The 13161-nt window shown below is 41.3% G+C and overlaps 1 protein-coding gene across 32 annotated transcripts in view; it reads left to right on the forward strand.

The window, feature by feature from the left end:
• NRXN3 (neurexin 3) overlaps positions 1-13161 on the forward strand; it is a 1570655-nt gene that overhangs the window by 501833 nt on the left and 1055661 nt on the right. For all 32 annotated transcript variants that reach the window (XR_008417276.1, XR_008417277.1, XM_053889672.1 and 29 more), the window contains one exon: positions 12066-12504. Coding sequence is in view for 30 of the 32 variants with exons in the window: in XM_053889672.1 (XP_053745647.1) it covers positions 12066-12504 (439 nt within the window). In the remaining 2 variants the exon portion in view is untranslated. The remainder of the gene's footprint in view (positions 1-12065; positions 12505-13161) is intronic.

Below are 13161 nucleotides of genomic sequence, written 5' to 3' on the forward strand. Positions count from 1 at the left end.
ATTATCTGGCTCTGTTTTGGATGGGTTTTGGTTTACTTCTGGGGGAGCAGGTATGGTCAGCTCGCCTGGCATTCACTCTTCTGTGTCCAGCAGTAGCTCTTGCCAACTGTTTCATCAGGAGGATCACAAAGGACCAAGGTGGTCACCTGAAGGAGGGCTGAGGTGGTATTAAGAGAGAGGAACAACTCCAGAGTAGGTCGCATCATGCAAAGTCAGAGAGCAGGGACTTCATCAACTTCAGTGGTAGAGCTTGGGGTGAAGACTCTTCCTGGCTCCTCTATCCCTACTTTATATTTCTTTCCTATAGTCTCAGGAGAGATTGCCTATAAAGGTTTGATTTGAAGTTCCTGACTATGTTTTAATCAGTGTGCCTACTTGATTGTGACTAGCCTAAACCACAGACATGAGAAACTTACTTTTCTAGTGATTCTTTTATAATCCAGATAGCTGGAGAAGTTGGATTAAAGGAAGAACCTTAAACTTTTGTTATATAGAGGCTAGGAGTAATAGTTACTGAGTGTGCAGACCCTCAAGCTAGACTTACCTACATTTTCTTCTGGCTCCACTACATAATAGCTGTGTGACCTAAGGCAGATATTAAAATTACTGATCCATAGTTTCCTCTTCTGTGAAATGAGGATAATAGTAACCTGCCATTACAATGTGCCAGGAACTATTCTAAGTACATTATATGTACCTAATCTTCTAATTATCACAGCAACCCTATGAGATACGTGCACTTTTGTTACCCTCCTTCAAAAGTGAGGAAGTCAAGGTACAGAAAGTTTGAGTAATGTGTCCAGGTAACTCGGTAAGGAAGAGCAAAGCAAGGATTTGAACCCCAGATAGCTTGGCTTCTTCAAATGTGCTCTTAACCATAGTTGATGCTACATCTCATGCCTCAGGTGGCTGTGAGGATAAAATAAGGTGAATGTCCACCCCCACCTGTCCTTGGAAAGTTTTGGGTTACATCTGTTGCTCAGGCCCTATTATTGATAGTGCCCCATTCCACTCTCAAATGTAATGTCATGTCTTGGTTTAGATATTTGTCATGTGAGGATTAAATAATTATATGTAAACTACCAAGGACAATACCTGGTCCACAAGAAACCCTCCATGAAGGTTAACTGTTGGTATTGTACTACTGCCATCACCACCGACAGTCATCCCAAGTCTGAAAGGCTTAGAGCTAGTGGGTTAACTCAGGTTCTGCAAATGCATATGATGGGGGCCGCCATTCCCCATTGTCACACCCTTTGTAGACATCGCTTAGTGGACACAGCTGGACACAGAATGACAGTTTTACTGCTTCATGCCCCAGGTACCCACTCCTAATTGATCAAACTGGATGTGTAATTAAAATTACAAGCCATTCCTAGTTTCACTGAATGTAAGAATGCAAGATCTCAGTGTTTGGAGAATTTGAATTTAAGCTGAACTTTGTGGGTTCTCCACTTACATCAAAACTTCTTTGATTCCTGGGAATGATAATGAATTTTGGACCTTTTAGACATTCTGTATCTCTTTTTTTCCAGTATTCCTCTCTGCCTATTTCTCCATAATTTCTACCTCTAGAAGAATTTTAATTCATAGTCGTTTCCTATTCCCTGTCTATAATTTGGTATCTTATAATAAAATACCATGGAAATAATATAGACATGGACATAATGTAAATGAAGAGGAGTGAGTCATAATAGGAATTATAATTGAAACCTAAGATCCAAGACTCAGAAAAGCTGTCTTCAAATGTGATTTGTATAACTGGTAGTGAAATTCATGTCAGGTTGGTTTTGCATGGCATAAGGGACATCTAGTGGTTATCTAGGTCTCTACAGATTTACTAAAGGCAATGTAAAGTTACAGGTTTAAGTATGGAGGCTGAGTACTATCACCTTGAAAGAGAGCCCCAAGAAAAGAAGGGCGCCCTTTTTTGTTGCATGACTATTTTGAAGTTAACAAAGGGTAAAGAAACCTGTTCAGAAAAAAATCAATTTGAGTCCTAGCATTTCTATCTATATTATTGTTAGTTTGAACCCAACTCATTTTCTTTCCTACCAGGTTGGAAATGATTCTGTTATCAGTTACCTGCCAGCCTGGCACATTTTTGCTATCACTTTTCCTACCTCTTCTGCTGATTGCAGAGGGGCTCTTTGGACCACCTTGAAGAGCCATCTGATTAGAGGCTTCATTAGGCTAGAAGCAGAGCAGCTTAGCAGGCCAGGGCAAGAGAATAGTTTGTAATTGCTTCTGACCGGCAGATATCCTTATTTGCAAGTTGCTTCTCCATCAGGAAGCCATACACCTCTAGTCCATGTGTATTTTGTGTAAGTGAATGGGCTTCACATTATAGGAAGTTAAACTGGAAAGCACCTGTGTGAACTTGCCTTCTTAGCCACAGAGAATATTCCTGAACTTGCCTATTGATCTGCACCTCTTGGTCTCATCCGTCACTATCCATGGTTGTGAACTCACTGCTTCTGTCTTCTGGGCTGCATGGAATACTTTCCTCATATGCTCCTATTGTTTCCAGCTAATTGTGTTAGACTTCTTGAAGGTTCTGTTTCATTGAGTCTTTTTATAGTATTTCTCCCTATTCTTCTGCCTTTGGGCTTTTTATATAATCTCTTTCTCCCAAAGCCATTTGGCATTTCTATCGTAACGTATCTTCTTTCAGGGTAGCTGGTGGCAGAATGCTTCATTGTTAGGTATTTATTCTTGCTATTTGACCCTGAATACAGAGAATAAAGGCTCTGAGGTACTGTTTCAAAATATCCATGTGTTTTCTATGACATTCCAAGCTACGTTGTCATAAAGAGGTGGGCAGTATTCCCTTAGCATACTCCAGAGCGGGAGGCAGTGTTGGTGCTGAGTTTTGTTATCCTATCTCTTCGAGTATCTTGCTAGAATTTATGATTGATTTTTTTGCTCCTTCTTCTGTTGGTGTTTTGTCAAGATGCATAAACTAGTGACAGATGCCACTCATGGGTACAGAACTTTCTATATTAATAAACTTAAAATGCAAGCACATTTCCTAAGCATGCCCACTAGTGAAAACCAAATATTTAGTGATTCTATCAAATTCTTTTTAACTGTGATACTTTAGCTTTCTCTCTTCTCATCTTATCACTTATCAAGCAGAAGGAATATAGAGGCTTCTTTCTGCAGTATAGTCCTCACTGATTTAGAGGCATCAGGAAATAGTCTTTGGGATTTTCTTGCCTGTCTTCCTTCTCATTCTTTCACATCTTCCCGCAAATATGTACTGACTTTGTGTCAGGCACTGGGAAACTCGAAAAAAGGTACAGTTTCCTCCACTTGAGCAGCTCCCAGTCTACTGGGGTAAACAGATGCAGCACAGCATGATAAATTCCATGGCAGCAGTTACAACACGGAGCCCTGGGAGCAGAGAGGAGGAAATCAGATGTAGGTAGGAGTAGAGTGAGTAAGAGTGTTGGAGAAGGCTTCCCAAAAGATTTGGTACGCAAACTATGCCTCAGATGGCAAACGGTTGTTCACATAGAAAATCCGGGTAAGGCTTATCCCGGGGAGAATTTACCGGATGAACTGCAGAACTTGACAGTGAGGTGGGGGCTAGATCAGGAAAAGTCTATTATGTAATGGGTGAAAGTTTGCATTTGATTCTGAAGTTGATAGAGAATCATTGAAGGGTTTAAGTGGGGAATGACATGTTATCCTCAGGGAAAATAGTGAGATGATTAGAGTCATTTCTAGTCTTTGGAATAAAAATAACAGTAGATTCCTAGCGAATCAGGAAGGCACCTTTTACATTTTGTCACCTTTCCAATCAGACTGTTAAAGGCTTCCTTTCTACTCTAATGGCTCCTTTTTTTTTTCGATTGCATAATGTCTATATTTTTAGAGCTTTTCATAATCAGGTACCACCTACTCATCTGATCTTTGTTCCTCTGCTGTGTGACATGTAACTTTCACTCTAGTCAGGTTGGTGCCCTCATCAAGTATTCTAAGAAGGAAATGTAGGCATTCACTGGGTAGGTCTGTTTAGTACATAAGTAAATACAAGAAGTTTGAGAGTACGTTTTATTGAACCTCTACTGTGTGCCAGGCACTTTGTTACAAACACTGGGCATGCATTGACTACCACATAAGAAACACACAGCCTCTGTGTTTATGAAGCTTACAGTCTAGAGGACCATAACAGTGCTGTTCTTGGAAAGCAACAGGAAGAGGAAAACGATCTAAGTTTCTGATCACTGGCTCTTGCACATTCAGTAATTAGAGTGACAGATATGTCTCACTACAATTCTGATATAAAATATATCTCCCCTCTAAGCATTTTCCAACATTTTCTAAACATGTTAGTGGCAGGGATCACACCTCATGTTCCTTTGTATGCCCTGTGGTCTAGAGCTAAAATAGAGTGGTTATTTAACACATTTACATGGATTTTGTTTCCAATATCTTAGTGTAGCTAGTTAATTTACATTCAGTTGACTTTATGTTAGAGGATAACAAGGATGGAGAATAGGTTCATCTCAAGTTATATTTCTCAGTGACTGGTGGTAACTTCCTAGAGAAGAATTCTGAGACTACAGTCAGGTTGAATGGGAAAGGGGGTAGAATAGAATGACATCAGTTAACAATGAATGTCACCTGTGAGGAAGGAAGAGCAGAGACACATACTTGCCAACATGGCTCTTGAACATGGGAGGGTTTGATATCCAGGTGTGGCTAAAAAGGTCATCTGGCGAACTTTTCTAGTTCATCTAGAAACTTTTCCGTCACTATCTGTTGACGATGTCTTGCAGAGCTCTGGCCCATTACATGCAAGTTCATGTCTTATATCTCTGCCTGGGTTTATTTATGTCAAGTCTGTAGTCTGTCTATGCCAAATTCTTCCTTCATTAATTTAGTAGAAGCTTAGTACATGCTGTGAGGATGATAAAGCCTGAATCAGCAAATCTTCCCTCTCGCAATAATTTTTTTTCATGGGATACTTGAACATATGGTGGCCTGTTCCTGATCAGCATTTTTAACTGAATAAAGTCCTCAAAAGCTCTCTTTCTTGAATAAAATTGAGACCTTCCCTGTGATTGTGTTAAGGGTTAGAAATCTTTCTCAACTTCTTAGTGTCTCCATCTGTAACCACGCATCAACCTATATAATTACTTCCATTTCACAAAAAAAGCCATCGGACAAATATTTGTCTAATTCTTGATCACAAGTGGTAATGAATTGCATTATTAGCAAACACCCATGGCTTTTTGATTTGTGAGGGCAGAGTAACCGGCCCACAGCTTTCTCTCTCTCTGGTTGAATTGCCTATATGTCCAGGTGACTGGATGCTGTTTTCAAAATGAGGAAGGGACTGAGGACTTTGGTGATTTAACATCAGTTTGCCTGGATTTTTTTTTTCCTGTCACTCCAGCTTGTCTTATGTCCCTTTTATCTTTTCCTGGCCACTTTCTTACAAATGGGACCATGGATTAGAGATTATATACACTGGTGGTCCCTCATGAGATCCAGCTTGCAGCTATGTTTTCTTTTACCCACAGAGTGTTGGATCACTCAGCATTAAAAAAAATTTGATTTACAGTTGACATTCTGCTACTGTCTTAGCAAGTCTGAAACTCAGTTCCCATTTTCTATTTCTTGTGCTTAGTTTTTATCTTTGGTGGATCTTCACCGCTGTTAACAGAATATAAAGCATGAAAATGGTGGCATCCATGGTATGTAGCAGTTGGGGCTTTGGGCCTCAGGTTTGATGTCAGCTCCAGCTCAGCAGGCAGAGTTAGTTCACTGACTCCTGTTAGCAAGACCATAGATGCAGATGTTGCCCCAGCCATGCCAAATACTGGCTCTTCTGACTTTGGACGCTCAGAGGACCATCTGCTGTCACATTGTGTTTGGACTTCACTGTTGGGGTTTGGTCAGTAGTACATTCTGATAGAAAACGTGAATGATAATGAATCTTAAATCTGTGCATGTATATGCTGTGTGTGTGTGTGTGTGTGTGTGTGTGTGTGTGAGAGAGAGAGAGAGAGAGAGAGAGAGAGAGAGAAAGGGAGAGAGTAGGGGGAGAGAGAGAGAGGGAGGAAGAGTGAGAGAAATAAGGAATGCCCACCATTTGTAATATATATAAATGCCACATTAGTCAATTACATATATTATGTAGATATTTATTTTTATTTTTACTTTAGCATTAGTTAAATCTAGTCTGTTACTAGTTTGATCCCTGTCTCTTGAGCTGACAGGCACCTTAGAACTTATCCTCAGAGGAAATCTTTTCTCCCAGTGGCTTGATGCCAGGCTTTTCTGTCTGTTGATTTAGCTCTGGCTTTTCACAGAAAAATGACAACATTAATAGTGATAACTACCATTTGTTGAGTGCTTATGAAGTTCCAGGAACTGTGTCAAGTATTTCTATGTACAACGATATCTTATTTGTTTTTGTTTTTGTTTTTTTAACAATACTGTGAAGTGAGACGTGTTATCCACATTTCTACAGTGAAAGACTCTGAGGTAGAGACATATTAATGATTTTATCCAAGGTCCCATAGCCGCCATGGATGGATCAGGACTCAACCCTGGCCGGAGAGATTGCGAAACCCACGATATGAACCACTGCGTTGCCACTTGAGTCCAACATACAATTTAATGCAGACATGAGCATTTATTAAGCACCTGTACAACCAGGTGCTATTTGCAATTTTAAAAGGTGTGGTGCATATTTTTTTGCCGATAGGTGTTTGAGGTCTGTTGAAGAGATAAGACCTGTGCTTATTTAAGGATTATGAGGTTGCATGTTTTGAGTGACAAATGAGTGGAGCAGTCTGTTCATAGGAGAGGAATTCACAGCAGACCAGAGATATCAGTTGCCTGAAGGACAGAGGGGAAGTAGGGTAGAGAAGGTAGGATGTGGCAACCCCGGAAGCAAGATTCTTTCACAGTGCTGCTTCTTTATGTTTTTACCCTGAGTAGGAATGTTACCCAGTAATAAGATTAGCCTGAACGTTTATCTAGAAGCAGCACTATCCTGGAAGCCGTAGAGAAAAAGCTCATTTTATTATTATCTATTGTCAATGGATTAAATGCAGTGGGGGGATAAATACATCTTTGTCTTTTGCTTGCCCTGTGTACACTGCTCCACACATAGGTATAACGTTGAAAGGCTTTACTGGGATGTGTAATCAACACTGTTCCATATCAAGGCACCCTGACACTGGCTTCTCACCGTTCTGTTTTGTTTAGTCTAGACACTTCAGAGAATGTCCCCTAGCATCCTGAATTTCAAACATCATCCACTGACCTGGATCAGAGCAGTGGTGCTCAGGCATCAAGTCATGGACCTATAAATGATGGTCTGATAAGCTGACCTAGTGGTTTTTATAGAAATTGTCCTACATATAGACCCACAGAGGATTGAAGATGCTTTTTAAAAACAAGAGAACAAAGGCCAGGTTGATACTCTCCTATTCCTGCACAGGATAAAAAGTACCAAAAGGCCATCTGGGCACTGCAGGGCACATGCCCACATCCCCTCATTCCTTCTAGTTTCCTTGCTGGAGTGCAGAGGGCTGTGGCATATATAGCAGAGGGCATGAAAGCCTGTTCTCAGGAAGCTGAGAATAGAGTGGCCTAGGAAAAGATGCAAGAGAGAGAAGTACATCTGTGAGCTGGGACTGTCTCTACTCCTTAGATTTATTCTCACGGACCTGCCATATAACTCAAGTGCCATGGAAGAGTTTAATGTAAAAGACACATCATGTAAGTTTGAAGAGTTACTCCTTTTCCAATCAGGGCAGGTGGTTTGGGCAATAGGAAAGCAGCCACATCACTAGTAGCCAGTATGAGGATTCTGAGTTTATCAAATGACAGGATCAACAGGATCAGAGCAGCCAGAGAGGACCTGAAGTGGGTGTATATATATATATATATATATATATATATATATATATATATATATATATATATATCCTGGTGAAAGGATGCCAGGAGAGGAGAGAAAAGCATGGTAGCCTGGAAAACGTGGTGAGCAAAGATGCAGAAGCCTTCACACTTGAGCTCAGACAGAGGCCTCTGAAGTGACTCCTGAGTGGGGAACGGTGGGATCTACCAGGGGTAAAGGGCTTTGCACTTCTGGGCGGAGTTGAGTGTGGTTTTGTGATTGATGAAGGGGTTTTTGCTTTATGGGTAAGTATGGGCCACAGGAGAGCCTAGAAACTGCCACTCCTAGAGTATTGTCCCATCTTGTGCAGTCAGAGAGATCTGGGTTCGAGTTCCAGTTACGCCCTCTAATGCTGCCTATTTCACTTGCTTATTGTCTGACGCATAGCAGATGCTCACAAGATGCAAACTGTTTTTGTTACATTGTTCCTGCTTTCATGTCTTGCCTTACTCCTGATACTGCTCCTTTGTGCTTTTGTAGCAGAGATTGTGGAGATTGTGGAGGTATAGAAGTACAGCTTTTCTGAGAGAGTGTGTCTCAACTCTGAGACTCTGTCCTCAACTATTTTACTGTCTGGCCTCCCAGGCATGAGCTGCATTGTGGTCCACGTGGCCATCTTTACAAACCCACGTGTGGGGTAGTCAGACCAGCTTGTCATTGTTTGTGACTCTGTCTCTCTTTGGCTGTGTCACATCTTCCCTCATGGGGAACCACTTCCACTTGTCTTTAATTGCTCTTCGTTGGGGCAGCTTGTCAGCTAAGGCTGCTCTCTGTCACTCGATGCCACATTTCTTCCTAGTTTAGTCATCAGTTGGGGTCTTTCCTTTAGCTGCAAGTCTGGTTTCACAAAGAACACTGTACCAGATACTAATTTGCCTTGTAAGGGGGTCCAGCAGGGTTTCTTACCTCCATGCCCTACCCGAGGCACTGGTACACTTTTGTGTGGCTGTGGCCCTGGCCATGGTCCTATACCAGGCAGGTAGGGAAGGCGAGGATGCCAGCCATGGAACTTCTCAGTTGAGGACCACAAGGCTACAAGACCCCTGTCCTCCTGTCCCTTTCTTCTCAGCAGAACTTCAGTTCAGACCCCTGTCAGTTTCTAACAGTACCCCAACACCACTGGAGACCAGGGTATACTATTATTTCTTCCTAGGTTGATCCACTAGTTTAGAATTTTCTGTATTGTACCATGTATAACATCCCCCTCAATCCTGATAACAGCCTTGGAAGGGAAAGGGGAGCCATTCCTAGAATAGGTTTTGAGGTTCCTGCCTTTGGAAATGGGACTCAGAGAGGTTATCCAGCTGTCTGTGAGAAAGGTGAGGCAACTCCATATAAATAGACAAATAATTTCCAGGCCATGGAGCAGGTAGAGAGCTCACCTTCAGAGAGCTTTTGAGAGAAGTCTTGTTATCATTGGCCAGTTTGTGGCCCTGATTCTCCTGTCTGTCTCTCTGGAAACCTGGATTCTAGTTATTCACCTTGGGTCTTAGTCTCAGCTGTGTAACTTTCCCAGAGAAGAGCCCCTCTTCATGGTACCCTGCATCCCTTTAAAAGGCTTTTTTCTTTTTTCTCGTCTGCCTCCTGTAGGGGTGCCTGAGTTCCTTTTCCATTTATTATTCAATGGAACCAAGCCTCAGTCTCCCCCTCCCCCCTCCATCACAGGATGAGCTGTTGTTATATATTAACAATTAATCTTAACAAGGAGCTGTAGTCATAGGCATTTACTCCAGTGCAGAGAAAGCCAAAGTTTGTTTATGACAGATCTCACATGCCCAGGCGCAATAGGTGGGGTTAGAAAGGAGAAGCTGCCAGTCATTAAACTTTGTTTCTTTTTCTGGTTCACTCCAGTCATTGATAGCCTAAGGATCTTGCAGTGTTTCCCCTGTTCACATGGTCAGTGCAGTAGTGCTAAGATGAGAAATTCAGCTTTTGAATTAGGAAGCTGAATGTGCATGATTTTCCATGTAATGGTAAAGATGAGCTTCACAGGTGCTGCTAGTGGGACCTCACTCTGAGTGTCCACGGTGGCAAAACACATGGATGTGAGAGCCCAACTCCCTGGGTTCAAGTCCTGGTCTGCCAGTTACCAGCTATTGTGACTGTGAAGTGGTTCCTTAACTACTTTCCACATCTGTTGCCATCTGTAAAAAGAGGGGAATGATGGTAGGTATCTCAAATGGGTGTTACTGGGATCTAATGGGATGGTAGGCTTTAGCTCCTCACATAGTATCTGGCAGTAGGTGCTCAGTAAATATTAGTATCATTGTTATTTGCAGCGTTATTGACTATGGCTATGCTCATTGTCAAGGTCATATAATATGTGAGGCATTTTCAATTCTTTGTCATTAGTTGTATATTAAAAGGGAAACAGTTCTGGTGTTAGAGATTAAATGATGTACTGGAATGACCCATCTAATTACCTTTTCATCACTGAGATAAATTGTAAGACTTATTCTAGTACTTAAGTCCATTTTTTACTGAAAATGAAGATGATGTTACAACCTTTTTTAGACTGTGGAAAGGATGAAATTTGATTTACAGCTACAACAACTACCACCAAAGTACCTGAGATTTTTATGTTCCTACTCTGTGCCCTTCTAAGTGCTTTACATGTATGTACTGACTCATTTCATCCTTGAAAAATAATTTACCCCTGTATTCCCATTTTCAGAGGAGAAAAGAGACTCAGGTAAGTTCAACAACTTTGCCAAGGTCACACAGCTTGTAGGTAGTAGATGTAGGACTTTAGCCTAAATCCGGATCCTGACTTAGAATTTGAATAGGATAATGTAAAGGACATAGCAACGTGATTGCCATAATCAATACTACAATGTTAGCCCCTTTCCCTTTAATTTTTTTTCTTGTTTATTGGGTAAATGTGATGTTACTTAGAGATCACAGGACCAAGACCCATCCCAGGGCACTGCAATCAAAATTCAGTTCCAGTAACAACAACACCTCTTTGAAATTCTAATTTTGGGAAATAGCATTAATCCCTGCTTTTACGTGGATTACACCAGATTTTTAAAGTCATAATAGGTTTTTTTTTTTTTTAATATTGTAGGGTGTTTCATTCTCCCACCATTGTGTGTATACAGGGTGTACAAAATGTGCACAAAACACAGATTTCATTCCCCACCAACTCTTAACACATCTCCATGGTGAAAAAAAATGAAACGATGCAATACGGTACAGTGAAAAGTCAGTTTCCCTCCATTCCTGAATATTAATCTGACAGATCCACTCACCAGTGACAATTTTATAATTTTCTGTGTTTCCTTCCAAAGATGTTTTATGCATTTATGAGTGCATAATAGTTTTTATATTGAACACACACACACTTAACACAATGATAGTGCTCATATATGTGTGCATATCCATATGCATAAACACATATCAAAAACACACACTCTTAACACAATACTGTAGTACACACTCTTTTATGCTCCTTGCTAATTTCACTTAACAATATTTCTTGGAGAGCATCCATGTCAAAACCAGAGCACTGCCTTGATTTTTGTTTATTATTATTAATTTTTTTTTACTTTTGAGAAAGAGAGGAGGGGAAAAGGCAGAAGGAGAGAGAGAATCGGTGCAAGGCTTGCCCACGACCATGAGATAATGACCTGAGCCAAGATCAAGAGTCGGACATTTAACTGACTGAGCCACCCAAGAGGCCCCAGAGAACTACCTTGTTTTTAAGGACTGCATAATTGTCCATCATCAGGATGTGCCAGTCTGTTGTTATTGATGGCCATTCAGGTTGTTTCTGGCCTTTTACTACACTTCAGCAAATATCTTTGTATTTAAGTATTAGTATTTGTGCAACTCATACTCTATCGATTTCTCCTTGCAAGCTTATATCATATAACTTTCTGATATCACAAAAAATTGACCAGAAGGAGACAACACAAAAGTAATAAAATGGAAATGTGGGGGCTTATTCAAGGCTTATGTGTATCCCAGAAGTCTCTTCAGTTGCTTTTTCACATGCTGTATCTCATGTTTCTCATATTGTTTGAGACATATGTATCCTGAAGTCTTTTCTTGGGCCTTTTACCCAGGTGCCCAGTGAACAGTGGATGGTAACTGTTTGCAAAATTGATTCATATGGCACTTGTTTGGCTTTTGACAGGTTGTTTATAAGAATAATGACATCCGTCTGGAGCTGTCTCGCCTGGCCCGGATTGGGGACACCAAGATGAAGATCTACGGGGAAGTTGTATTCAAGTGTGAGAATGTGGCCACACTGGACCCCATCAACTTCGAGACCCCAGAGGCGTACATCAGTTTGCCCAAGTGGAACACCAAACGCATGGGTTCCATCTCCTTTGACTTCCGCACCACTGAGCCCAACGGCCTGATCCTCTTCACTCATGGCAAGCCCCAAGAGAGGAAGGATGCTCGGAGCCAGAAGAACACCAAGGTGGACTTCTTTGCTGTGGAACTCCTCGATGGCAACCTCTACCTGCTGCTTGACATGGGCTCAGGCACCATCAAAGTGAAGGCCACTCAGAAGAAAGCCAACGATGGGGAATGGTACCATGTGGACATTCAGCGAGATGGCAGATCAGGTAGGAGAAGGTGGGATTGTGACTCGGAAAAGAGGGAAACTGCAGCATCTTAGTCTGTTTCATGGCTTTGTATTTTTTGTATTTTACAATTTTTATTTTATGTTTGTGCTTGCATGCATGTTGACTCTTGCTGTTCTCTTTAATGGTTGTTGTAAGATTATGTTTCTGAACAAGTTATCTGTCTCGTCCCTTCCTCTCTCCCTTGTCACTCACCACACAGCTCTCTCTGTGAGAGCTTCAAGACCCTGGAGCCAAGGATGATTTTACAAGTAGCATTTCCACTGCTACCAAAGAGACTGTCATGTCACTGGTGTGATGTTTCCCCCACCCCCTTTTCTTCTTCTCCTTTTTCTCATCACCATGGAAACCGATTGTGACATCACAGATGCTGCATTATGTGATTACTCTGTAGGATAAGCCTCACTCTGTGAGAGTTTATGCAATGATACACCCTTCAATAATTGGCAAGAGTCATGTTGCAGGGAGAAATTAAGACAAGAAAGGAAAAAGCAAATTGATTTTTCCTGAAGTCATGTTCAATTTAAACCCTTCCTTTGGTGTGAGAGCCTATATTTCACTCTTTGCTCAGACCTCACTAACTCTCCCTTCCTCTTCATAACCTTTTACATTTGGTTTAAACGGCTTTGTTTGTTTCTG

Source organism: Panthera pardus, unplaced genomic scaffold (assembly GCF_024362965.1).
Source record: "Panthera pardus isolate Hobbes unplaced genomic scaffold, ASM2436296v1 HiC_scaffold_24, whole genome shotgun sequence".
Classification (NCBI taxonomy): Eukaryota; Metazoa; Chordata; class Mammalia; order Carnivora; family Felidae; genus Panthera; species Panthera pardus.